Source organism: Primulina huaijiensis, chromosome 10, assembly GCF_012295235.1.
Source record: "Primulina huaijiensis isolate GDHJ02 chromosome 10, ASM1229523v2, whole genome shotgun sequence".
NCBI lineage: Eukaryota > Viridiplantae > Streptophyta > Magnoliopsida > Lamiales > Gesneriaceae > Primulina > Primulina huaijiensis.
In genome coordinates, this window is record NC_133315.1 from 795,899 (window position 1) to 823,373 (window position 27,475).

The following is a 27,475-nucleotide window of genomic DNA, read 5'->3' on the forward strand; positions in this document are numbered from 1 at the left end:
TATATTGTGAATATGGGTAGGATTGACCCGTCTCACATATTAAGATCCGTGAGACGGTCTCACATAAGACACACTCATAATATAGTAGGGCAAGGTGAGAGACGGAGCTGAGACGATCACCCGCCCTTCTCAACTTTTTAATTTTGTTGATTAGGGATATAAAATTAATTATATTTTTTTCACTTTCCTTCCTAACGATTGTTCTTCGGATAAAAAATGTTTTAAAATTTTTTTTGTCTCTCAACCTCCATTTTCTGGCTCTGTCTAGTTATATTAAATTGCAATGAAAAATAATCGTATCGTCCTCTATTTTATCTTAAATTCAATTTTTTAAAAATTGTAATATTGTTAATAATGTCATGAAATTATAGAAAATGGATATGGTGAACTAAATACCAAGGTTCTAAAAAGCGTGAAGCGTCCCGAAGCGCGAATGTCGAGCTCCAAGCTTTTCCAGCTTAAGCGAGATTAGCACATGTTTAAGCGTGAAAAAGCGTTTTTTATCTTTAGTGTAATTGTAATTATCTCAAACCAATAAATAGATAAAATAATACATAAATATGATAAATTTAAGTCTAATGCATTAATTCTTATATTTATAAAATCATAAAAATATCAAAATTGCAATCTTTATTTGTTTTTGCAACTAGATCACATTAAAAATGTTAAATATTTATCAAATCATTATCAGACACGTTTAATCATAACTAAAATTAAAACATAAACATCTAAATTATAAACCTAATTTATTATTTTAAAATAAAAAGACATACCTTAAAAATAAAAAAATTAAAAAATAAATAGATGTGATTAATTGTGCTTAAACACGCTTAATTAAACACTTTGATTATGCTTAATTCGGTCAAACTACATATTGACCGCTTTTTCCGCAGCGGAGCATTTTTGCCGAGCTTCAAGCTTAAACGCGTTTAAGCGAGGTTTAAACGGGCTTTTTAGCTCGCTTAAACGCGCTTTTTAAAACACTGGTAAATACTTTTAATTTCGCTGACCAAAAAAGGCGAAGTGGCAGAAAAGAATTTTACCTAAAATACACTGTAACAGTTAAATTTGGCTTTCAAAAAGAGAAAAGGAAGGGAAAAGCAACACTAAAAAGTGCTATTCCACGTAAAAAGTCGCATTTGTGCGTGGACCACTTTTCATAGGAACACATTTAAAGACAAAAGGTCACACCCCCTAACGGCTCTCTACCATAGTTTGGACTCAACTCCACACATGCAAACATCAATTCTTGCAACTCAAGCTTTCAAGTCCAATTTTTCATTGAATTTTAAAAATTAAATTTAAATATTTTTAAAAAAACTAATAAATAAAAATGGGTTTTTTCTTTTCTCTTTTTTTTTATCTATTGGTTTTGTCATATTAGTCAATTTCAAATTTTTATTAAATAAAATCATTTTAAATCATCTAACTAAAGTGACTAACTTGCATTCATTTTCTTTAAGGTTATGTTTTGGATGACTAAATTTAATTTGGACAGAGGGATTTGATCATCTTATAAGTATTCTAAATACACTTACATTAATATTGAAATTGCGTGATTTGAAATTTACGTCAATTTTGTTCATGAAAAACAAGTTAATGAAATTTAAAATCTATTAATCCAAGTACAATCGAATTTGTGCTCCTTACTCAAATATAGCCAAATTACTTTGTATACTTTACAATCTCAAAAAAAAAAGGAAAGAATTAATCAAAATTCACAAAATTAATTTTGTTAATGAAAAAATAATAGAATTGGGAAACACTATAATAAACACTAGTGCACCTATAATTCATTTGATTTATATTTAAATGAGGATCAAAATATAATTATAAGAAATAGTGAGGAACTACACTGTAATTTTGATATATAAATTAAAAAATAAAAGAATATAAAAATGATGTCAATAAAAATTGAACCTATAACCTAAACTCAAAAAAACAATGACTCTATCCGCTGAACTATATATAACTTGCATTAAAATTTTAATATTTTATTAACATATATAATTATTAAAACAGACCATGACATCAAGTTAGTTACTCTACGTGTCTCAAGCTTAATAGAATAGTATAGAAATGGGATTGTGAGCCAACACACGACAAGCCAAACGTGTCCTATCTGTATCATTCAACTAACTCTCCGCTGTCTGTTCAAGTCCAAGCGACAATTACCTTCCCTCCCCTCAACCACCGCCGCAACTCAGTTTACTCTCATTTCCTGCTATATAATCTCCTTCTACCCTCGCAGCCCTTTTCTTCTTTCAGTTTTCTTCTCTAAAGATAGCTAAATTAGGCCAAAATAGCTAAGTTTTCTGAAGTTATGGCTGAGGAAGCCGAGAAAGTAGAGCCCAAGGCATGCGCAGAGCAGAAGCCGCCGCCGGTGGAGACGGTGGAAGCTACGAAAGACGTGGCTGAGGAGAAATCTGTTCTTCCGGCGCCTCCGCCTCACGCTGAAGAGAGAGCTGATGAATTCAAGGCTCTAGCTGTTGTTGAAAGTAATGTGTCTGTGTGTTTATGGGTTATGTTTGTGTGTTTTGATGGTATATTTTTGCTTTCTCAAAAAAAAAATTAAAAAAGTGGGTTCTTTCTGTTTGTGTGAAAAATTGTTTCTTGATTTCGGAATTTGTACTGCAACTTACTCAAGTTCACTGGAATTTTTTTCTGAATTTTGGTTGGGTTCAGGACTTGAAAATTTACTGTTTCTGCTCTCTGTGTGAGAAAGGTATCTAATTTTGATTATTAAATTGAAAGATATCTAATTTTGATTATTAAATTAACTGAGATCTATAATTTTTTCTTTCTTTTGCTGTCATGTATTTGTTGTTTTGAGCTGGAATGGCAGAGTGACAGGATCGAGAATTCTTATATTTCCAAGTTTTTGAAGGAAAAAATATAGGCTTGGGTGTTTATTTGAGCTTTTACTGAGAAAAATTTGCTTCTGTAAGAAATCAAGTTTTTAGGATAACGGTATACGGCCTTTCCTTGTTTCAAAATTGTGGTTTAATTTTTTTTTAAAAAAAATTCTTGAACTCATATGTAAAATTACAGTAATTTCAAATTTCACTCTTTACTGCCCATGATTAGCAGTACTTTAGTAGAAAATCTCCAAAAAAAAAATTCTTGAACTCATATGTAAAATTACAGTAATTTCAAAATTCACTCTTTACTGCCCATGATTAGCAGTACTTTAGTAGAAAATCTCCAAACTTCTGAAGTGTTTTTGTGTGTTTTCCAAAGAACCAGAAGCTGTTGAGGAGAAGAAACCTGAGAACTCTATAGACAGAGGTGATCAATACTACATTGAAGTATTTCTTTCGTTATCTCTTTATTTTGATGAAGGAGTAATTTGGTGGAAAACATTAGAAGTTTACAAGAAATACTAATTTTCTTGTATCTTCAGATGCTGTGCTGGCCAGGGTTGCAACAGAGAAGAGAATGTCTTTAATAAAAGCATGGGAAGAAAGTGAGAAATCTAAATCTGAGAACAAGTGAGTTCTCTCTGTTCTTTGCTCAATTTGTGAAGAGGATTGAGAGTAGTCGGAACCGAAGATCGAGAAATGTCTCACTGCTTTGATAACCAAAAACGAGTCTCGGTGGAAGAGTGCCGGAGACTAGACTTTGCTATTGGAACAGAAAATTGGTGTCGACAACTCCTGAACTCGCTCGTGATTTTTCCATACTGTCACTTGAATTGGATATCCTAATTGCGATGAATTATCCTAGCCAGCATCGAATTTTCTGGCTATGTATCTGAAAAATCATTGAAAATTTCGAAAAATTTTAGGCCTTTCTGTTTTCAGTCCTCTTCCCATTAACCATTCATTTTTTATGAGATAATTCTTCTATATTGTATAGTAATACTAGCCATATATTTGGGCCTTCCTTCCTTTGCTTTAAACCTGTGAAGGCATAAACCCAGCTTGAGATCTTTTCTTGTTTAATATCTTTAATGAATAACAATGGAAATGTGAAATGAGAGATGTAATTATTTGATTAGAAGGTTTTAATGATGTTTATGCTCCATTTACAGGGCTCAAAAGAAACTATCTGCCATCGGAGCCTGGGAAAACAGCAAGAAAGCGAGCCTAGAAGCCGAACTCAAAAAGATCGAGGTAACTAAACTTCTTTCCTTATTCATAATCTCTATCAGAAATTTTAGCCCTGACTCTGGCTTTCCATAGGAGCAATTAGAGAAAAAGAAAGCGGAGTACATTGAGAAAACGAAAAACAAGATTGCTCTCTTACACAAGGCTGCAGAAGAAAAGAGAGCGATTATCGAAGCCAAACGGGGAGAAGATCTTCTCAAGGCAGAGGAGACAGCGGCCAAGTACCGAGCAACTGGAACCAGTCCTAAGAAACTACTTGGTTTTTTTTAAGTATGAAAAATGTCGTCTCTGTGATATGTTACAGAAGTTGTATTTGTCTGTAAATTGTTGTTATTATTCCATATTGACGTCTGACTCTAATTCTTGCAATGTTTTGATTGTTTTGTGTGGTAAATTTGGTATAGAATTGTTTGTTTATTCATTTGTTTTGTGCAAGTTTCTGAAAATAGTGCTCCATTTGTCCAGAAAAGAAATGCAAGTTTGTACCAATGTTTATTGATTTGATTTTTCATGCTTTGAGAAGAGTAAGCTCAATATTCTATAGCAAACACAACGAAAATTATGTTTTTTTCAAGAAATAAAATTGTCTATTTGAGTATAAATATAATCAATTATAAAAACACTATACAAGAATGTCTCTACTGTCCCTAATATTAAATATGTCTTTGTCTGACTTTCAGACGTTGGAACGTTATGCTTTGTTTTTCTAACCGAGAGAATATCTCTGAGATGCACGTCAACAGATTAATCATTCCAATGTACGTTGAAAATAAGAGAAAATTAATGTAAACAATAAAACAAATAATGCCGAGTGTGTTTCTCTGTCTTATTATTCTTTGTGTTGTAGTAATTTTCTGTACATTATTTCTCGATCTTCCTCACTATGCATCATCATTTACATGTAAATATCATCACAAAACAAGCCAAATTCGCCAGTAAAAGTATTGATCAAACCACTTTCTGAGATATGATCCTCGAAACCGAATGTCAATTGTGATTGAATCATGTGATCATCAGCCGAAATGCTGTTGGATTGCATTTCAAATTGCCCTTCATTCAGAAGAAAACTATGAACCAAACCGTCGTCGAAATTCGGATTATCATATTGATCAATGTTATTCTTGAAATCCACTTCGCTGCACGAGTTCACCGGGTGATCCTGGCCATGAAACTGGTCTAAAGCTAGCCACTCGGTGAAAAGAACTTTTGGTAAATTGCTTTTTTGGACTCCCCACGAGTGATCTGTTTCTACTATCTGCCCTTCCTTGTTTTCAAACGATTCAGCGATAGAGTTTTGGGAGATTGGCTCAAAGGAAGGCAATGTTTCTAGTTTTAAAGGTTGGTTATTCGCGCATTCGTCTTTGATCCGAGCTTCGGTTTCAGCCGTTTTCGCCACCCTTTTCTTCAGATAAGAATGCCAGTGGTTCTTTATTTCGTTATCAGTTCTTCCAGGCAAATGACGAGCTATCTGTGACCACCTGAATTATATCAATAGTATTAAAAATCCACCAGGAGAACGTGTATCCATTGCTTCATATTAATGCTGTATGTATAGATATACATACACATAGATATATAATTTAATCTTCTGTACAATTGATCAAAAGGACTCGGTTTCTTACTTGTTGCCTAGTATTTGATGAAGGGCCATTATTGTCTCCTCTTCCTGCATGCTAAACATTCCTCTCTTTAGTCCCGGCCTTAAATAATTAATCCATCTTAACCTGCAGCTCTTCCCATTCCTCTGCAAACCTGCGATCATGTAAAACGATGATGTTACAGAATATTCGCCATAAGCCTCGGCCTGCTGGCTTAACCTAGTCAATTGAGCAAGGGACGGTGTCGATTAACGGCTAAAAAGTCAACCATAATGCTGATTTCTATCCTATAAATTAAGATGTTTAGATGGTTATACTGTCAACCTTCATCCTTATAACACAGTATTATGAAATCATATTCAACTTGAAACATATATTTATAATGTTGTTGACTTCTGGTAGCAAACTTACTGGTTCAAATATTATTCTATATATATATATATGTATATATATATATTTATTTACTGCCTTAAAGAATTAACAAATTCTGATGAAGTGTGTTAGGACCTTCAGCATGTTGGTTTGTACTAGTTTTATTACATCATCTTCCACAGACCAACATCAGAGCCTTACATATGATGTCATGATGAACAATAAGACGCCTCAATTCACGTTTATCTTCGCATTCTTTACATACAGCTTAAATGGAATGTCGACGAAAAACAACGAGGATCTAAAGATTCGAGGTGCACGCGAGCATGATCTTATATATATATTCATGATTATGTTTACATACAAGTATGGTAATAGCATGAAATTAATAATTTACCGGCATTTATAGGAACCGAGCTCCAACAACCATGGCCATATATCATGATGTAGTTTTTTAGCTTCTGATCTTCGTCCGGCGACCATAATCCCTTTCTGTGCTTCTTCTTTGTCTTATGATCTAATGGCTTGCAACCCATTCTTCAACAAGCTAAGTAGGATTCAAATTATGGAACTATTTCTTCTGTTTTTTTTGAGTTGTTTAGTGTAATATATTTGTACAAGGAATGGAGGTTTGTGAAGAATGAGGTTTTGTTGTGAAGTTGGGAATCTTGGTACTTGGAAATTTAAAGGAGGGAATTAGTAAGGAAAGTTGTTTTTTTTTCCTAAAAAAAAAAAAAAGACTGGGAAAATATGGCATTACCTACTTCTTTGTTTGATTAAAAATTATATTTAAAAAAAAGTATAATCCACTTTTTTAATATATTGTCGGTATACTCATTGTTGATTTTGTAATAAATGTATTTCACATTATCGAAGTCTAAACACAATCAAATTAATTGAATTAGGACATATTTTGAAATTGAAATTGAATTTTTCAGAGTGTTGTGTACCCAAGATTTTCCTATTTCATGTATCAAAATGAGGGGTGGTAATTTAGTGAAATAAAAAAAATATTTCAGCTTGTGTTCAAGTCTTGAAATTCTGTGTGTGTAGTCAAAAATTATGACGAGTAAAAAAAAAAAGTAAAAAGAAAAAAAAGAAGTTAATTAGAACACATTAGTTTAGACAGAGAATCTCATTATTGTCAAATGAGGAGGACTTTCGCTTAATTAAAAAAACTTGGTGCAAAAAGTATTTAAAGTGGCTAAAAAGCATGGACAATAAAAAAAAAAATTTAACTTTAGAGCACATTTCTTAAGATATAGTCAAAGATGTATACAAATATTTTTTTATCAAACAATCACCATAATAATTTTCACGAAACAAATCGATTTACATGACTTCTCCAATCATTGTAAAGCAATCCCCTCATCACCATCCCCGGTCGACCTTGAGAGGACCTTCATCGTTGGGACGTGTAGGGATGGGTGGTCAGGTCAGCTTGTTCGACGATAAGTAAAATATGTTTTTCTATCTATAGAATAGTTGGTCATGTCATCCATATATATTGTTATTCAATTCAGTAAGTGATCATACCTCATATATTTAATAACGAAAGCTTATAATGATTCATAAAAGGTTACAATTGACTCATATAACAATTTAGGTTAATCGTTTTCGTACAACAAATATAGATAAGAATAATTGATATAGAAACTTGTTATGTAGTCGCGTTTTCATATATTTAATAACGAAAGCTTATGATGATTCATAAAAGGTTACAATTGACTCATATAACAATTTAGGTTAATCGTTTTCGTACAAAAAATATAGATAAAAATAATTGATATAGAAACTTGTTATGTAGTCGCGTTTGTGTCAGCCAGAGCCTGAGGTGACATGACAATATTCTTCCTTAGTTTGGTCGGTTTTTAAGGTTATATATCCTGTGTGTAATTTACTTTTGTTTAACGTTTTAAGGGGAAAAAAAGCTATTCCGTTAAATGATATTTAAACAAAAAAAAAAAAACCATTTCCCTAATTCCCCACCAATATTAATTTCAAAGCCAAACCAAATAGAATTGAAGGATTTAACAAAGTGACATAATTAATTAAGATTTTGAGTTTATATCGACGAATGATTTACGTGTGATGTCTTTGAAGGGAAATATATTTTCTTTATTTAATTGATATGATTTCTTATCTTAAAAAATTTCTCTAATATATTCTTCCTTGTTGATATGATATTTAATATTTAATTATAGTTTTGCCTTTCTAGATAATTATGTTAAGATTTTATTGTGATATAATTTCTTCATTAAATTTAATTTTCTATTGATGAGATTATGTGGAATATTGGGTTTTACTTTTCTAGATATTATAAAGATTTCTAGATATGGTATTTATGATAATAATTTGTATGATATGATAGCTTATTCTTAATAGAATTCTTGTTTACCATATCTTGTAGGTTTCCTTGTGGAGATAAACTCTAGGAGAGATGAAGTCTATAATTAAGATAAACAAGGACATTGTTGTGTGTGCTTGGGAGTTTTCGTGGGAGAAGAGAAGAGAGAAAAGAGAAAAGTTATTTTTCGTGGAAGAGTTTTTTCGTGGAGGAGAGATTTTCGTATGAGCTTTTTCGATCTATTGACCGTGCGTTTTTCACTCTTCACTTGAAAGTTTTCGTTGCTGCATATTGTATGCACTTTTACACATTGAAGATTTCAGTGAAAATATTCTGCAAGGACGTTGCTGTTTCGAAGTGTGCTGTTTCGAGTGTTACCTTGAATGTTGCCAACATCTTCAGACAACATTCGTAACGAAGTTGACTGAAGATCGTGTTTCGTTAATTTTACTTTTGGGCTTACGTTTTTGCTTTCTTGTTTAAGTTTTTATTCTGGTTATTTGTTTTAGAAAGCATTTGTTTTCTCAACTTATTGAGGAAATTGATTTTAGTCTTAATCACTAGTGATAGGTTTTTGTGTAAACGATTTGGATTTCTAGTTATTAATTTTTGCCATAAGGCACCGCACAAGTATTTATACTTATGCATATTCAATCTTGTCCATCTAGTTATTTAAAGTCGATTTTTGTTATAAAATTTAATATTCCGCTGCATGTTGTCCGAGATGTTGTAACATCTGGCACAACACCTAAATCTGATAAAACACAAATTTGCGATTTTACATCCTAGTTTGATATTTTTATTACTTCTAGTATCTGTCGAACACAATAATTCCTAACAGTCTTCGTCTTTAAAGTTCGGTTTGGTCATTAGCAATAAAGTTTTCTTAGCGTGTCGAATCTTCATATATTGTCAATTTTTGACAAAATCCAATAATTAGCAATCATTTTTATTTAAAAAAATCAAGAATTTTGGTTATTTTATAATTAACCAAAAAATTAATAATTAACATGTCGATAGTGCAATTATATTTGGGCAAATTATGCTTATAACTTAATCATTTATTCATTACCCCAAGTCTTCGAAATATGGAGACACAAGTAACCTCATGGAAAACACTTTTAGTCTTTATTCAAAAAACACTAAACATGTTTATTAGGTTGGGTATGAACATTAACTTGTTTTACATGCAATCTTCTTACTATTATATTGAAATTCATAGTCGATTATGTTGTCAAATTTCATTCTCATTTCGTTATCTTTGTTTTTTTATATATATAAAGTTTTGGCCCTTTTCATATGTAACACAGACGTGGAGCTCATGTAATATCAATATGGTGCTGAACTGTGTAGTGTCACATCAATATTTCTGATGAAAATGAACTGAAATTGCCGAAAAGTGAAAGATACAAGAATAAGACTGAGAGTAGGTCTCTTGTGAGACGATCTCACGAATTTTTATCTGTGAGACGGGTCAACCCTATCGATATTCACAATAAAAAGTAATACTCTTAACATAAAAAGTAATATTTTTTCATGGATGACCCAAATAAGATACATGTCTCACAAAATACGACCCGTGAGACCGTCTCACACAAATTTTTGCCTAAAGACTGAAATTTAGAACATAAACTATCAATATCGAAAGAGATAAACATACTGAGATCTTTAAATACAATTTTCTCATATTTTATACAAGTTTGTTCGGATTTCCAACCGGCCAAGAGGCTATGTTATATATGACTTATAATCCTTTTTGGGTTTAGAGAGAACAAAACCAAATAAGCCGAATTGATTTTATTTTTAAATAGGTTAACTAATTAATATCATAATAATTTACTCAATTAATTATTCTAATTTAATATAAAACTTGAAGCGTGGATAGTAAATGATATTTTCTATGTTCTAATTAGTAATTAATATTTTTCGAGGCATTTCCTTGGACTCAGCTCCCTGCCGAAGGTCATATAAAATATATATTATAGTCGACTAAAAAAATCTTTGCACCAAAAAAATTCTGAATAATGATTAATAAATAATGATTTGGTATGTATTTAAAAGTCAAGTGGAATCTTCGTGTACTGTAGATGTCTTCAATTATTAAAATTCGGAAAGTCAATGACGCATAAAATATGTTAATTAATTATATTAAAAAAAAATTAGATTTGTTTGGTTTGATAATCGATTAAAGAAATAACATTTAAATCACTAATAGCATGCCGGGTTTTTTCTAGATGCAATAATTGTTCTTGCTGAATAAAGCGATCAAATCATCGGCGTTTAGGCTGCTGTACGTTTCAAAATATTTGAATCCCACCATTACAGCAAACGCTTGTTCCTACAATTGGTATCAGAGCTAAGCTCATGAGTTCGATTCTCATTGATTGCAAGAAGTGTAATTATTGGGAAAGAAATTATTGAGGTGCAATAATTGTCCCTGCTGGATAGATCGATCGAATCATGTCGCTTGAGTTGCTGTACGGTTTCAATGATTTGAATTGCACCATTACCATTAGCTATAGCATTTGGTAAAACGGCAATCACTCGATGCTACATTCTTTTTTCCATATAATTAATATGAAGTCAAGTTGATGTAATTTTTTTCCAAATCCTTGTGTTTAATAATAACAACCTGTGTTTGTTATACTTGTAATAGTAATGAAGTCAGATATTTGAGTTAGGTAAAGAAAATTAAGATTTAATCGCCATTAATTCAAAAATTTTAGTTTCGTTCATAACCTTAATTTCAAGAATTATTTAGCTTTAAATCATGTTTTACTTTGCAATTCATTACATTAATTTCCAATTTTTTATATCATTACACGAGTAGAACAAGTTTACTTAATTCTGTAGCTAAACTTGTCTTCTTTTTTTATGATTTAAACCTTAACCAAATCAAAAATTAACTTATTCAAACCAATCTGAAAGGATTACTGAAAAAGTCTCACGTGTCCTTTTGGAAAACAAAAATGTGTCGATTGTAAGTATTAAACGATTTACCAATGTTTAATACTATTTTATGTGCAACTTTATTAAATGTCATGGTTTATTTTATATTTTTTTTTTAACTTTTCTTCGGGGGCGGTTTAGGGTGGACTTTAGCCATTAACCTTAATTTATATATATATGGATATATTTTAAATAATCTAGCAATTTTTAGCATATAAAATACATATGTGGTTATTTTAATTTATATATTTATCCAATATAGTTTTATACTTTGTACGTATGATGTAAATGAGCCGAGTCGAGCTGAACTTTTGAATGTTGGGAGCTCGATTTTTATTTAACGAATTATTAATGACTCACGATTTTATTCAAACTTTTATAGAGTCTAAACGAGCGTAATAAATATATATTATAAATTTACATTTTCATTAAATTCATTAAAAATATATTATATATTTAAAGAAAAATATTACATTCTTATTAAAAAAAATTGAATATTCTAATAAATAAATTTAATGGATTTTTTTATATATTTCATAAGTAATGTGCAAAATCAATCAATCAAATATCGAAACTATTATTTTTCATCTAAGAGATGTTTCGTGAATTTACTAACGAACACGAGCTAATGAGCCGAATATTATATAGCTTAAGCTTTATTTGTTTATCTTAACGACCTTCATTAAACGAGCACAAATGAGCTTTTATCGAATCGATCTTCAAATAACTCATAAACGGTTTGGTTTATTTATATTATATCCTTAATAAAATAAAAAAATACAAATATTAAATAATAAAATCAAGCGAAACTATATTAAAATAAAAAAATTTTATAACTAAATTATTTGATTAAATAATGTATTATATAATTTCTGTTTTTTTACTTATTTTTCAGAGCGTTCATTAAAACAGTTTATTATTATCTATTATATTTATTTTGCATCTTGATATATTAAATTTTAAGATTTTTTTTTCAGATTGAAGTGTTATTGAATTTTAAAACTTATCTTGTTTATATTATAAAAATTATAATATAATTTTTTTAAAAAAAATGCGTTGAAGAACATTTAAATTTTCACAAAAACTTCTATGAAACAATTTCATGTGTCAATTTCATGAGACGGATTTTCGATCTAACTGGCCCATGAAAAATACTACTTTTTATGTTAAAATTGTTAATTTTTCGCTATAGATATGGTCTGGTTCGACCCGTCTCATAAGATATCTAGTCTTAAAATTTAATTTTTCAACCTCTCTATTTAGAAATCCTGGCTACACCGTTGTTTGTATTGGCTTGTTCTAATTTTTCTTTTTGTTTTTTGAGAGAGCTTGTCTAATTATTATTTTTAATAATGTAAGAAGTCATAGCCGTTACTATTCGATATGCATTGAGTAAACTTATGGAGTAATGCAGTAGCATGTAAATCACAATTATCCTAGTTTTAGTTATATTCGGTGGTTGTTTTCTCACCTTGTGACGGAGAAAAAAAAGATTTGTAAAAATATATCCGTGATTTCAAATATTATGTTTGTATACCATCTTAATTATATCAATGTTTTCAAAACCAAAGTTACGAAGTCTTCGATTTGAAATCTAATTGTAACAATCTCTCTCACAAATCAAAAAAAAAATTGTTAAAGAGAAAACTGATCATTGTAGTTCTTACTGTGTTAGTTCGTTGTGCTTTCTCTTTCCTCCAATCATAATCACTCATAGTAATTAAGACGACGGTTTTAGTCCTAACAATTCTCATTAATGAGATTAATTAAAAATTATGACATCGCATAATGCACGAGATTTGAGATTTTATTTGCTTTTTCAGGGATTATTCCATCCTACCCGGCAGGCAGGCAAGGAGTGCCTGCAGAGTTACATCCAAGGGCCAGAATTTTTTCTGGCACAATTTTTTTTTTTTTAATTTTTTTTTCCCATGAAGTGAAATCCCAACCATTCATATAAGGTGTGGGCACTGCCCCCACACCAAAGATCGAACAAACCCTTTTTCAGATGTAGTGCTGATATGACATTCACTTATGCATTCTTCTAATAAAAATATTTAAAAAATAATTACAACTATGATTCTATATATATTTTTTATTTTAATTTTTTATTTCTTCCAATTTCAGTTTTAATATAATATTATACTAGTTACTATGCACACGCGATGCGTGTGTATACAATCTTTTTTATTATTATCGATGAACTAAAGTGAAATTTGACAAATTATGGAGAGACTAAATTGATATTTGAATTGTTGAAATAAAAATAAAAGTGTGTGTTGAAATTAAAAAACAAAAAACAAAAGTGTAATATTAATATCATATAAGAGTAAAATTGGAAAAAAAGTTGATGTCCTCTTTAGCTAGTTATTATCATGTCCTCACACTTAAAGATAAGACATTTAAGCCATTTGAAATCTGAAAATATATCAATGTGTCATTTACTCATTCAATTCAAAAATTTGATGGTCCAAGAATGTAAAAGGTAACTGAAGTTATTTTAAATATTATCCAGCCAATTCAATTGAAGGTATTCGTGCCAAGTACAGACTCAACCCATTTTTAAAAAATATTATTATCTTATTAAAAATTCTTCATTTTATTTGATTTTCTATGTTTAGAAAATGAAGTTATGAGTTGTCGGTACAAACATGGAATGTCAACAACTGGAATTTATATATATTACGCAAAATATTTTCAAGAAACACTGAATCTGGATTCCAGAAAAATGCGACATTGTTTAATTAAATGTAATATTATTTATATATATTGTGGCCAATATGCTGTAAAGATAGTACAGTGTAAATTCTTCATACGTGACGAATTTAACTTGTCTTAAGTATGTCAAAGTTCCAACTTCATCAAGAATCTAATTTACCTGTAAATTTTTTTTTTTCACTTGGAATAATTCAATGTTATGTAAATTTTTAATTCTTCTTTACAAACGTAACTTAGAAGCGTTCTTCATTTTGTTTCATTCCTGTGAATGATTAGGGTGAGAAAAAATACCGAATTTTCGGTATACCACCCCTATGAATGATATGTAATTAGAATCATTATTTGAGTACATATATATAGGTTTTCTTCCCTATAACATACATAAATTATCATCTCATCCCACGAGTCAAACTATGTAAGTATGTTTTAAATTATTTCTTGGATACGGTTTTATATAACTATTATTTATGTTTTGTTTTTATAAAATTTTCTAAAATAAAAAATCGAATAATAATTTTTTAAAACAATTCATACATTAACAATCCAAATAATTATGCTTTAACACAAGGTTTTAATTTAGGTTAGATTCTTGATGCCTTCCGACAAATGCTCAAGAACACTAATATATACTACACTTAATTTATCTATACATATAGATGTATATGATTGGTTCTAACTTCTGTTTAATCTTAATTTATTAATGGCTCAAGCAAGTTCGGGTAGAGTATAAAGAACCAGAGAAAATCGTCACTTCTCCACATGGCAAGAATAATTTTTTTTTTTAAAAAAAATACTTATTTTCTTTTTAAAAAATAGTTATTTGAAATTCTCGAGTCTATCACCATTCAAGATTGACTCGAAACAAAACTTAAAAAGAAAAAAAAATCATCAAATTGCTCGCTGAAGTTTAGTATAAAAATAAATCAACATAGATTTAGAAGCCAACACTTGAAAAAAATAAAAGAATAAAACATTCATATCAAACATTACTTTTTTTATAAAAAATAAATTAAAGAAAATAAGAAACAATCTTGGGATTTGAGTAAAAATAGTGAAAAAAAATTGCCAAGAAAAACTTAAAGAAAATCCGACAAGTCACATTCCGATTTTAAAAAAATTGTTTTTCAAAGATCTTATTTTAAAATGTTTTTCTATTCAATCGTCTATTTCCCCAACTACAATGTTTCGGTGTTTCTCCATCATCAAATCTCCATAAAATAAAAAGTTTCTTCTTTATCAAAAATAAAAAAAATAAAATAAAAGATTTCTTCTACTTGTTAGTTGTTACATTCAAACATTATAATGGTACGTCTTTAAAAATATTTTAAATAACCAAAAAAAAAAAAAGGAACTAGACATGTTCTTGAAGCCTGGTAAAATAATTGTTCATTTTTCATGTGTTAAACGTATACATTGTGAGAAAATAAAAAATGAGTGAAAATTGCAACATGTTCAATTTCATGAACAAGAAACACTTGGTAAACTTGAAAACACACGGTTAAATAAGTTTGCTAAACCACATGATGCAACCAACATGATTCGATGCCCAACCTACGCCTCGAGAAAGCCAATTGGTTACCCTCTCGAGTTCAAAAACGCCAAATTAGAAAACAAGTTCATAGTTTTGTGAGGCCTCGGAGGATGCAACACAAAATGATCTACGGATGGATCATGTTGAACTGGAACCTGGATAGCTGCTGTGGGATGGTAGATATAACAGGTCCATATCTCTGACATAGATCAACAGAAGGCTTTGTCAACATTATTGCGGTTTTAGATATATGAATATATATTATGGCTACTATATTAAGATCAATCTCCAGTAAAGGCTGACAAAACGAGTATATATGAAATGAAGTAGAATAGTCATAAAGATCATAGGAATTACCAAATTAGGTTGATCTACTCGTTACCTGAACATTGTCATATAGCTCAAACAGTGGAACAGCAAGAAGTTTCAAGTTCTTAGGGACAGCAAAATATTCTCGTTCAGACAAGTGAACAAGGAAAAGCTTCTTGCACTCCTACGTCACCAAATAATAACGGTGAGTGTTATTTGAAAGTCAAATGAAAATATAACATACTACATGTGAATGCTGTGGTAGCACACGGCGTGGTACCTTAGGCTTTGTTATGTGTGGGGGGCAATAAGGGTACATAATGGTTTCGAAATTTGGTCTCCACCAGACTGCTACGCACTCACCAATCTGCTTGAAATTTAGCATCACAAAATAAGCATCTCCAAAGCAAAAATTTAAATAATTGTCTAACCAACATCAAGCTGATGAACAAGAAGCAGCAATAAACAACGTATATGCAGACACATGAGTCTTCTGTCTGAAACGATATATCAGCGGAATGGACATGGAACTCACATTTTTTCCTTCAGATGCACACATGATGTAACAACTAGACAAGTTTCGGAAATAATATTGATATTAAGTTTCATGCTTCTGACACTACTTGTTAGGATAGATAGCTCACCACTTTCCATTTTCACATTGGATTCTTGATATTTTCCACTGTATATTAATGGTTCCTTAAAACAGTACCTGCCAATCAGGCTGTAAAGAAGGTGAATTAGCTGCAAGTTTGCTCGAGAGTTTCCTTTTCAACCCTTCAATCTCTGTGAATTAGTTTAAAAAGAATCAGAAAAAAAATAAATAAGAAAACCGAAATTGAGTAACACAATGCTTAAAGTGAAGGAAAACTCTCTCTGAATTCACAGAATACAATGACCAATAACATGAAGTATAATTATCATACCGTTCTCTCCTGGTTTCAATCTGCCACCTGGCAGCTTGCAGAAAGTATTTCCAATTTGCAGAAGAAGGATATGGGGATGATTATGTTCTTGTACCTGAAAGTTCAGGCATATTTAACTCCAATTAGAAAAAGCAAGATGATTAAAATGTTAAGTCACATTTTAATAATTACAATAATAAGACCAAGATTAAAATTTAAAAAAAAATTAATAGAGTTGATATCCTTATGCTATGACAGAATCCTAGTTGCAGGTCCCAATTCTGATATTCTCAGGCCAAAAATTTTCCAATCATAAGATAATATAATTGCGATAATGCAATGAGATTCTGCAACAATTGAATCTCCAAAGAAGAGACTCCTAATAGGTTGATTTCCTGCTCGTGAATGCTATACTTCCTAGATGTAGTATGCATAAAATCCATCTGTTGAAATAACTCTCAGACAAGAAATTCACAAATAAATTTTCTGTAGACAGAAAGACCGCAATGGAATAAGCAATGCAGAGCACTTTTAGGACAATGACTTATCATGTTATGAAAATGACACCGATATGCCAATTTCAGTTGTGATCCAGAAATGATGTCGATGGTACATGAACTACAATGAGGGATATTGCTTCTGGCAGTATTTCCTTGGAATGATAAAAGAAAAATAGAAATATTAGCACCAGTGTATGAGATGACTACATTTCTTAATACCAGGTATTCACTATTATTCTTCTTTTTTTATCACAGTAGAGTATTATGTTCTTAAACATGACAAAAAAGTGTTGCAACTAAAATTTTTATGTACTCTACAATGGAATTGCACGTCACAGAAAAAGAAGGTAGAATAAAACCCAGTGAACTGCATTGAAACACGGCCAGATCAAACCAAGAATCTCATGATTGCTTCCGTTACACAAACAACAGATTGTTGGGAATTCAATCAAGAAGTAAAAACAAAATTCTAGTCTACCTGTGCCTCTGTTAATACATTCTGGAAAAGCAAATTAGATTTCCATGCATCTAGTCCTCCACTTCACGATATGAAACAGAGACCGTGATATAAAATTCAAAGAACTATCAACTATGTCAAAGATAAAGAATAACTATAAGTTTATTGGAAAATTATTAAAAATGCATGCTTAATAGCAACAACTTGTTTTACTTTCAGAGTCAGTATAATAGGGTCAAGAACTGATGTCCAACCAAATGTAACAAAACAAATTGAGCATGTTTGATTGTGATTCTCAGAGCGATAGGACATTAAGGTAATGTTACTAGATAAAGGCATTATAGTACTATGTGCGAACGTAGAATTTTAAGGTGAAAAAACACCGACAATCTTGTTTTCAAAGGAAACATGAAGGAAATGCTAGAACAAACAATTTTTATTAACATTTCTCAAGAAAACATCTAAAGACACAAACTTTTGACCAAATTCGGGTTCAATTAATCAAAACTTTCCTATCCACTTCCTCCATTCTAATCTTTGGACCAAATGGAGAGTTTGAGGAATATATTTAACTAAATAGCGAAGTTACTAGCATGGTTGTCAACTTGAACTGCTTCAAGACTCAATATCAAAAGATTTAACAAGAAAATATGTCAAAATGCATACGCAAAAACATCAGAATCATCGAACATGCCAACAATATCCCAATTGAGGACAAAATACGCGTACCATCAAAATCCCCTCGACGCTAGTCCTCATGCCTTCTTTCATGTAACTGCAAGCCAAAAAAGCAAACAAAATGCTGTAAAATTCGAAATATTCACCTCTAGCATTCAACCCCAAAACCCTAGACATCCAATAAATTTGATCTAGGGTTTTACATACACAATACAAACAAACAACTATAAACAATATTCTTTGATAAAAAAAAAGGAAGAAACAAAAAACATAAAAAGAAGAAAAGAAAAATACGAACTTGACTTTCATACGAGCAAGACGATCAGCGACTGAAGTATCTTTCTCCATTTTCGGCTCTTTAGTGCCGAAAGTGTAGCTCGACAGAGGATATGTATTCACCACATGTGATGTTACCATTTTCCTATCTATTCTTCGTTTTTCCTTCAATTGATCTTCGAAAAGATTGGTGCTGATAAAATTTCAATCCTTCTTCCGAAGAATTTGCAGGTAGGTGACCGAGCGGGAGGATTTGGAGCTCGTGGAGTGAGGGGTGGCAGCTACAATTAATCGAACCGAGCTGACTAGAAACTCGAGATCGTATCCAAACTCAAGTTTAAAAGTTCGAACCGATCAACACGTTTATTATTATTACTGGTTATTCACTGCACGCGATGTGTTTATATACAATTTTTTTTTATTATTATCGTCGATAATTTATCGATGAGCTAAAGTGAAATTTGTCAAATTATGGAGAGATTAAATTAATATTTGAATGATTGAAATAAAAAAAATATAAATATAAATATGTGTTGAAATTTAACAAAAAAACAAAAGTGTAATATTAGTATAATATAAGGGTAAAGTTGTAAGAAAAAGTTGGTGTCCTTCTTAAGTAGTTACTATCATGTCTTCAACTTTAATAAAATATATAATAAATTATCATTATTATTGTTATTATTATTATTTTAACGATTTTGATTTGCTACAATTTGATGTCTGAACGATTTGAATGAGAAGGTATTGATAAATTTGATGTTATATAAATTTAGATCTCACTTGATTGAGAGTTCTTGAAAACCCATTCGTTTATATTTTTAATTTATTTATCAACGAGTACAATAAATTTTAAATTCTCACAAAATGAAGTTATTTAAAATCATTTTCTCAAATTCTTCGATCTAAATTCAACTTTAGAAATTTTTGTGTCGATATTGTGAGATAAGTCGATCTGATTCATGTAACATAATTAGAGTGAAAACCTAATGGCACTTTGTATCCCATTTTAGATAAGATCTCTCGATTTCAAACCCCTGTGACCCTCAAATTCATTTATTTTTTAAAAAGGAAAGAAATATTGGGATTAGGAATGATATTTCTTTAAAATATATGAATCAAAACTCATATACTAGGAAAATATTGGAATCAAATTCTAATTATACACACACCAAACCGAAACGACGTCATCGCGTGACCTTTGGAGCTTCGCCGCCGATGCCCCGCGTGAAATTCTACTCACGGACAACGTTGCTTCAACTTCAATTTTCCCTGATTTTCAAAATTTATCGTGCTTTGGTTAGAATTTGAGGATCGGAAGAAGCTAGGTAAATGCAAATCAAGGTAAAGTGCAGCTGTGGAGAAGGCAATTGTCCTGAATGGGCAGTAGTTGAACTTCAGGGCATCGTTGAAGCCCAGCCCTCGTTTCAGGACCGCCTTCAGAACCTCCAAATCGGCGTTCTATGCCGCCCTTCTTCTCAGGTTTTCCTCGTTTACCATCCATGCGTTGTTTTCAAATCACTTGATTTCTCCATTTTTTATGAGAATGAAGGGTTTTCTGCGGTGATTTGAGAGAGGTGTTGTTTGTTTGTTTGTTGGAAATTTTGGGCATTTACGGTTCTTTGAAGGTTTCTCATTTGATTTCCTTTTGGGTTTTCAGAATGTTTACAGATTGATAGTCTTTTGAAGTGTTATTTTGTCATTGGTCGGTGTGCAGGAAAGTTACACATTCACGGTTGGGTACCATGAACTCACCGGAACAAAAGTGGCTTTGAAGAAACCAATATTAGTGTTGAAGAAGATCAAACATGGCAATGATGAATGTGAAGGCCAACTCCCGGTGAATTCTTCAATGGAATTAGATGTGATCGGTATCATTCGCCATAAGATTTTGTTCAAGACCAGGCCTAAAGCACTTATATCTAGTAAGGGCTGATTTATCATTTATGAAACATTTTAACCATGATCTCATTTACCCATTACTTCACTATAACATCATGCATGGTATGCGATTTATGAGGTGTTATACTAATGCTTATTTTAGAAAATGATTCATGCTAGCTGAATTGGACTCCAGTTCTTCATCTATTTATGTCGTAATTTCTTGCTGAAATTTGTGAGCGAGTTATAGTCTGAGATGGGGCGAAAGTTATTGATCAGAAGATAATGTGTTTGCTTATATTTCATCAAGTAAGGTATGAAAGTCCCAGTTGAGAATCAAATGACCTTTTCTTATATAGTTGGCATGTGAATCTAATTATTAAAATAGTAAGTAGCTGATGCAACTCAATTGTCTGTCTTTTGCTTATCTCACTTAATTAGCTTTATACGGCCATTCTTCATTCGAGTGAAAATGGTGACTTGGATTTAAATGGGCTTATCATACTTTTCTTTTTCCTCAAAATGTGCATATGATGGTCTACCTTCTAATTTAAATTTTCCATGACACTACAATAAACCTATCTTTACGATGTGCTGGACTTAGGTTGGTGTGAGGTTTGAGATAATGGGCCTCTAGCAAACCACTGGATTTTTGCTTTGCTGTGATGTGTATATATGTATATTGTTGATGAAATGAAATGTATGCTTTTAAATTGGAAAGATGCCATTAATTGCTTTTTTTTTTCTTAAAAAAAAATGTAAATAAAGGAGGATATCCAATTGATGATCTAAGATATATCAAGAAATACTCCATATATAGTATATAATATCTGATATATGAGCTCCAAATGTATGTTATGTGAAATCAATTTTGCTGCATCATACAGTGTATATATCATGCATTCATGTGGACGGTATTTATACTGGTAAACCAAGCAACGAAAAGGATTTGGCAACTAGACTTCACAGCAATCTCTACTGATCAATATCACCAGGAAACAACCACTTCTATGATGTGCTTGCAAGTTGATACTTCATTGATTAAATCAGAAGAACCATTGATCAGCTACCTCATGCTTCAGTTTTCCTTTCGGCATTCCATACATGTTGCAATAATGCATGCAATTCTGTTTACTGTTTGCCATGAGTATAGTGAGGAACCAGTAAAAAGCTATTGAAAAAACAAAAGATTTCGTTGTTGAGTCTGTTTTCCAACAGAATGTTTTCTGCATTATCAGATATTTGCATCAATTACACATCTTAATTTTTTTCAAAAAACATTTACTCTCTTTCATTGGATTTAGACTCGGCAGAGCGATTACATGTTTCCTTCTTTCTCAGGACCCCAAACATCAGCCAAAGGAAAGGTCAGCGTGATGGGTACTGGCAGTTCAGCAGCGCCAACGTAGCTGGGAGTGGGAACAAGCTGTTTAAATCCTAAGGATGATAAACGTAGTCGGAAATGGTGCCTATATACTTCCCGGTCCTGTATCCATTTCATTGTCATATGATGTAGCACATCACAAATCTCCTATAATATTTAGTGTTGTGTCTTTTGTTGGGTTAACTGTATTTCATGCATTAACGAAAATATTAGCACCTTTCTACGACATTACTACATTAGTTAAACACCGTGTGTTTGCTATTCTTCTGTTTTAGCATCAGTTATCGAAGCAGAGTGTTATGTTCTAAAACATGACCAGAATTTATTCTATAATATGGAATCACATGACTTAACATGCTTTTTATAAATAAAAAAAAAAAAAGGAAAAAAAGAGATGAATTTGGGTTAAGCTATTTTTTCCTGCAAATTAATTATCTTTTATTCAGTTTTTATTAGAAAAAAGTCAATCAATTCTATTTGTCCAAAAAAATTTAGGTTAATGCGGTTTTGCCCGATTTGGTTCGGTCAGTTGCCGAACTCACCGAATGCTCACCCCAATGTCTTGCATGGTGTTCAATTTTTCAATCATGTGATGTATCCGACATGCAACCACTGAGAACATATGGTTTCACTTGCGTATATTTAAACTCAAGCGTAAACAATTGCTGCAGCTCACAAAGATACACTTTCAAAATCCAAGGTTTCAAATTTCTTGATCTTAAGCTTAGAAACAGAGCACCATGTCCTGACGTAGCACCAAGAAATCATTATTTCTCCTTCTCAGTGACCGAATTTGAAACACCAAATCACAAATCCAGTCATTTGTTGCTTCAATAATGTTTCGGGATAAAAAGAATCTAAGAACACACCTTCCAGAATATGTTACAGAACTTGCAGTTGCATATCAAAAACTTTATTACAATCTAGTAGTCCTTGTTCCCGAAGTTATTGCACCAAATCTGGGAGGGGATAGGCCGGACTGGAAGATGTGGACGTTGCTGCAAAGAAAAACAAAGTCCTGTTAACTACACAATCAAGTTAAGGGCGAATATGTGTTGTACACCTTGGAAAAAAATGAATATGACATACGACCTTGCAGTGGGAAACATAACAAAATGACAATACAGACTAACTAAGAGATGTTCAAATTTACATCCATCAAATTCCATCTATTCTTTCATTATAATCATATTATGAATGAAAATTCAGAATTGTTGGGGTTTTGCAGTAACATGTAAGAGTTATGGAGAAACAGGATCTCACAACTCTCTATCTCCTTTCATTACTGGAATCTCGCATCCTTGTCTTCCAAGGATGGGCGAGTTCAGCTCAAGCCTTCGGTAAATCTATACATGTAAGGTTGTGAGTGAGATACAAAATGACACGGGTTTGAATCCTCTCATCTTGATGTTGGGGGGCACCTCGCTGACTAGTGCACGGCAACGTTTCCAACATCAGATGAAACTCAATTTAATTGGAGACTAAAACAAGGTAAAAGTCGCACCCCGCACTTGTCAAAACACATACTGGTACATCTACAACTTCCCAGTCACATACCCCAGTTGCAATTAGACAATTAGTAGACTTCCACAAACTTCCCTGAATTCCATCAAATACAAAATTTTATCAGGCTCTCCCTACAACCACCCTGAGATAGGATCTTAAAGACTTGAAGGCGAAGGCCGAAGGGTCAGGAAAGCACGGAAGATGAAGCTTCCTCATTGTCTTACAGTCCTAGATAAAATTTTAAAACAGGATTTCATAAAAACAAACATTTATAAAGTTTCTTTTAGTTCAGGAGTTTTCTGTTAGCACTTAGCATGCAGGTCCAAGAATGAACTCAAATACGAAAGATTACTATCAATAAATTGGGATAACTTTTCAAGCTTACACACACACACACACACACATCTCACCACAAATGCTTGATCAATGATCACAACATGGGTCACCCCATGAGAGATCAATCGGACGACAGTCAACTTTGTAGAGCTTACTCACATAGTCACATATCATATATAGTAGTTACACATTAATCCAGCCTATAACATAAATATGAGTCACATATTAATCCAATACAGTCTTCCCAAATTGCTTGTTCTACTGTATAGATATAAGCCCCATGGAAGAATCCAAACTCAAAAAAAACTAGAATATCATATGAAAAAGTAACAATCTTAAATCTCATCCCAGAATTTAATTTTTTTTAAAAAAAATGAAAACTTTATCGATGACAAGGAAGAACACAATCCAACCCTTCAAATACTCGAATATGCAATCAGTCGTAGCAATAATTATTATAATCCCATTATCAATAACCAAGAACTTCGGAATCAGAACAGTCAAATGTCAAATGAAGTAAAATAAAGCTAAAATCAAGATTCTAAATTTTAAGAAAAAATAAAAATCGAGTATAATGTAATAATGGCGAACACCACGAAATTCCCAATACTTTAGATACAAAGCAACAAAATCAAAATCAAATTTTAAAAATATGTTAACAAACAATGAATACAAAACACCCATATAAATGCCTGGTTATGCTTTTACCTCAAGTTGTGCAGATTTCATTGCGATCGGAATACAAATCAGAACGATGCCACACATTGCAAAAGCGGTGTTGCGCTTCCAGTGTTTGGGCCGGCAGTTGGCTCCGCCCGTGAAGCTCCACACTTTCGATCTGAAGTCTCCGCCTCCGTGCCCGTGGGCACCTTCCACGTGGTGATGCTCCCCGCCGCCGCCCATTTCTTTATCCGACCGAACTTTTATACTGCTGATGGAGCCTTAGGTCGAAAGATGAGAAACAAAGTTATCACCGATTTCGATGTTTGGATTTGGGGTTTTTTTTAAATATCTAAATCTAAATAATACAAAATTTATTTATTTATTTATTTTTCCGAATTGCATTTTACCCCTTTGTGTTGTCAAAGCTTAGAGCAAATAAGCCTTGTAATATGTATTGTATGTTAGCCCCTGTATTTTTAAACTAGGTGCATATCCGTCCCAATGGTGGTGCTTGTTTTCTCACGCGCGTGAATTGCTGGTATTTAGGATGGTCTGGACCTTCATCTGCTCCTTTCCTTCTCATTTTTTTGTGGTCTGCCTTTCTTTTTTTCTAAAGAGAGAGGAGCGTGAAGAGATTATCAAGTAATTTTGCGATACTAAGCTTGTCTAGGAACAAAATGAATCATACAAGAGTATGTCGGTATATACTCAGACTTTGTGTACCATTTATCTGCATAATCATCAACCCTAAGTCTGCTTTCTTCTATTGTTGTGCAAGCATGAAAACATGGATCATCCAAATAAAATAATACTGGTTTACAAATCCATAGGCAGAGACAACTTGTATTTGGTACTCAAACTCATTTGAATAAATGGCAAAGTAGTTTCTACCCATCTTTTTGTCTTTTGTTTATTTTCTCCCCTTGATATTTCTCCATTCCCGTTCTGGATTCTTTTCATCGATTTAGTTCGAATATCCTCAAGCATTGTGATGATTGGCTTATCCCTATCCTCCATTATGTAACTGTTGAAAGACTCACTCAAATTGTTAACTAACACATCAGACTTACTTTGTGTGGAGAAATAACTTCTTGCTCAATGAACATATGGAATCTTGTTTAGCCACTCAGCTGCAGTTTCATAATTTTGGTCCAATTAGGATCCAACTGGCCCATCTTCTTCATGAAAGCTTCAAATTGATTCATATTGGCTGTTGTTGCTGCTTTCCAAAAAAACTCTTTTCAACCCAAAGCTCCTAAAGTTTTGGTACATGTGTCTGAGGCAAAATCTATGTTCACTAGCAGGTACCAACTCTTTCAGTGCCTCTACAAGCCCTTTCTGCCTATCAGATATGAATATCAGAATGTCCACACCCAAACCACCAATATCATCCAACAACTCTGTCAAGAACCATGTCCAACTTTCTCTATTTTCAACAAGAACCACCGCAAGTGCTATTGGGACCATGTTCTCATTCCCATATCTTCCAATAACAAGAAGCAATTGACCACGATATACGGTTTTCAAAAAAATCCATCAAGTTCAATTATTGTTGTAATCGACATTCACGAAACTTATTTGATTTGTTGTATTGAGTGAGAATTGAAGGAAAGGAAATTGAGAACATTTCGTGGTTTTTCCTTACTAAAAGAATGAATGTTTTATAACTGTTTATACATGAATACTCATTAACAAACTAACAACCACTTAACTGCTATTCTAACCAATAATTAACTGTCTAAGTTTATCTAAGCCTTATGTTAAGCTAATACACCCCCTCAAGATGGACGATATATGTCTTTGATAGCCATCTTGGACATGAGAGCAGATAGTGAAGAGAAAGGAAGTGGTTTCGTGAACATGTCGGCGAGCTGCAAATGCGATCGTACAAGCAGAAGTTTGATTACCCCAGCACCTATCTTTTCCCGCACAAAATGGCAATCGATTTCAATGTGTTTGGTGCGTTCATGGAAGATTGGATTGTTAGGGATGTGGATGGCAGCATGGTTGTCACAAAAAATGGTTGCTGGAGAAGACAAAGTAACATGAAAATCTTTTAACAACTGCAATATCCAAACCAGTTCACTGGTGGTTCCTGCCAAAGCTCGGTATTTGGCTTCAGCTGAAGATCGAGAGGTGGTGGTCTGCTATTTAGCTTTCCAAGAGACAAGAGAATCACCAAGAAACACGCAAAATCCCGTGACAGAACGACGAGTATCGGGGCAGGATGCCCAATCAGCATCCGAAAAGGCCTTAATCTGAATTGATGAAGAAGCAGAAAAGAAGATTCCTTGGCCAGGAGATGACTTAAGGTACCTGAGTAAGTGGTGAGCTGCTGTCATAGCTCGATACCAGGAGGCAAAGTTATCTCCGGTTAGCAGCTGCGAGACGAGGACGAGTCCTGGACTGTCAGAATGATGTATGTAGTATGGACTCATGGAATCATCAGAATGTGTGATCGCTTGTGCCATTGCAGAAGAAACCCAAGCAAAAGAACGATTAAATCGATTGGATTCAGGCGGATGAATTCAATCAGATTGTCAGAGTATGCGAGCACTCCGATTTGATCGGAGATCTTCAATTAAGGGCTGAGCGGTTTGCTCTGATACCATATTGAGTGAGAATTGAAGGAAAGGAAATTGAGAACATTTCCTCGTTTTTCCTTACTGAAAGAATGAATGTTTTACAAGTGTTTATACATGAACACTCATTAACAAGCTAACAACCACTTAACTGCTATTCTAACTAATAATTAACTGTCTAAGCTTATCTAAGCATTATGTTAAGCTAATATGTTGGGTTGACAGTTGTAATCGACAAAGTATTTTTTTTTATATTCTCGAATCACAAGAATGTATAAGTAAATAGCAATTAAAATTGATTTATCGTATGAAAGTACACAAAAATTCATATGAGCATTACGAGTCAATTTTATGACATGGGTCTCCTTTTCGATCTG

The 27,475-nt window shown here is 32.4% G+C and overlaps 4 protein-coding genes and 1 long non-coding RNA gene across 5 annotated transcripts; 2 read left to right on the forward strand and 3 right to left on the reverse strand.

The window, feature by feature from the left end:
- The first annotated feature begins 2,098 nt into the window (after window positions 1–2,098).
- Window positions 2,099–4,598, forward strand: LOC140985631 (remorin-like). The gene is made up of 5 exons (XM_073453500.1): window positions 2,099–2,498; window positions 3,241–3,288; window positions 3,404–3,491; window positions 4,034–4,115; window positions 4,185–4,598. The coding sequence occupies exons 1-5, from the start codon at window positions 2,324–2,326 to the stop codon at window positions 4,377–4,379; spliced, it is 588 nt and encodes a 195-aa protein (XP_073309601.1). The 5' UTR covers window positions 2,099–2,323; the 3' UTR covers window positions 4,380–4,598.
- A 406-nt stretch (window positions 4,599–5,004) lies between these two features.
- Window positions 5,005–6,654, reverse strand: LOC140985699 (transcription factor LAF1-like). The gene is made up of 3 exons (XM_073453582.1): window positions 6,477–6,654; window positions 5,732–5,861; window positions 5,005–5,587 (listed from the first exon to the last, which is right to left on the reverse strand). The coding sequence occupies exons 1-3, from the start codon at window positions 6,613–6,615 to the stop codon at window positions 5,005–5,007; spliced, it is 852 nt and encodes a 283-aa protein (XP_073309683.1). The 5' UTR covers window positions 6,616–6,654.
- An 8,797-nt stretch (window positions 6,655–15,451) lies between these two features.
- LOC140985515 (pre-mRNA cleavage factor Im 25 kDa subunit 2) lies at window positions 15,452–19,065 on the reverse strand. The gene is made up of 7 exons (XM_073453343.1): window positions 18,772–19,065; window positions 18,525–18,570; window positions 16,860–16,953; window positions 16,646–16,719; window positions 16,214–16,300; window positions 16,007–16,117; window positions 15,452–15,823 (listed from the first exon to the last, which is right to left on the reverse strand). Exons 1-7 carry the CDS (start codon window positions 18,888–18,890, stop codon window positions 15,752–15,754), a joined length of 603 nt encoding a protein of 200 aa, XP_073309444.1. The 5' UTR covers window positions 18,891–19,065; the 3' UTR covers window positions 15,452–15,751.
- An 835-nt stretch (window positions 19,066–19,900) lies between these two features.
- LOC140986818 (uncharacterized) lies at window positions 19,901–24,213 on the forward strand. The gene is made up of 3 exons (XM_073455185.1): window positions 19,901–20,228; window positions 20,464–20,671; window positions 21,969–24,213. The coding sequence occupies exons 1-3, from the start codon at window positions 20,079–20,081 to the stop codon at window positions 22,034–22,036; spliced, it is 426 nt and encodes a 141-aa protein (XP_073311286.1). The 5' UTR covers window positions 19,901–20,078; the 3' UTR covers window positions 22,037–24,213.
- Window positions 21,379–24,853, reverse strand: LOC140986819 (uncharacterized). Its single transcript, XR_012176981.1, has 3 exons — window positions 24,562–24,853; window positions 21,950–23,009; window positions 21,379–21,853 (listed from the first exon to the last, which is right to left on the reverse strand). It is a non-coding gene; the product is annotated as an uncharacterized lncRNA (long non-coding RNA).
- Between the last annotated feature and the right edge of the window lie 2,622 nt (window positions 24,854–27,475).

Coding starts and splice junctions, on each gene's coding strand:
- LOC140985515 (XM_073453343.1), bottom strand. CDS start 18,890: ATGGTAACATCACATGTGGTGAATACATATCCTCTGTCGAGCTACACT. Junction 16,301..16,645: donor CTTTACAGCCTGATTGGCAG/GTACTGTTTTAA, acceptor AATTTCAAGCAG/ATTGGTGAGTGCGTAGCAGT. Junction 15,824..16,006: donor AGCTATATGACAATGTTCAG/GTAACGAGTAGA, acceptor GATCTATGTCAG/AGATATGGACCTGTTATATC.
- LOC140985699 (XM_073453582.1), bottom strand. CDS start 6,615: ATGGGTTGCAAGCCATTAGATCATAAGACAAAGAAGAAGCACAGAAAG. Junction 5,862..6,476: donor CTCGGTTCCTATAAATGCCG/GTAAATTATTAA, acceptor ACATGATCGCAG/GTTTGCAGAGGAATGGGAAG. Junction 5,588..5,731: donor CATCAAATACTAGGCAACAA/GTAAGAAACCGA, acceptor GATATAATTCAG/GTGGTCACAGATAGCTCGTC.
- LOC140986818 (XM_073455185.1), top strand. CDS start 20,079: ATGCAAATCAAGGTAAAGTGCAGCTGTGGAGAAGGCAATTGTCCTGAA. Junction 20,229..20,463: donor TATGCCGCCCTTCTTCTCAG/GTTTTCCTCGTT, acceptor GTCGGTGTGCAG/GAAAGTTACACATTCACGGT. Junction 20,672..21,968: donor GCCTAAAGCACTTATATCTA/GTAAGGGCTGAT, acceptor CTTCTTTCTCAG/GACCCCAAACATCAGCCAAA.
- LOC140985631 (XM_073453500.1), top strand. CDS start 2,324: ATGGCTGAGGAAGCCGAGAAAGTAGAGCCCAAGGCATGCGCAGAGCAG. Junction 3,492..4,033: donor AAATCTAAATCTGAGAACAA/GTGAGTTCTCTC, acceptor CTCCATTTACAG/GGCTCAAAAGAAACTATCTG. Junction 4,116..4,184: donor CCGAACTCAAAAAGATCGAG/GTAACTAAACTT, acceptor GGCTTTCCATAG/GAGCAATTAGAGAAAAAGAA.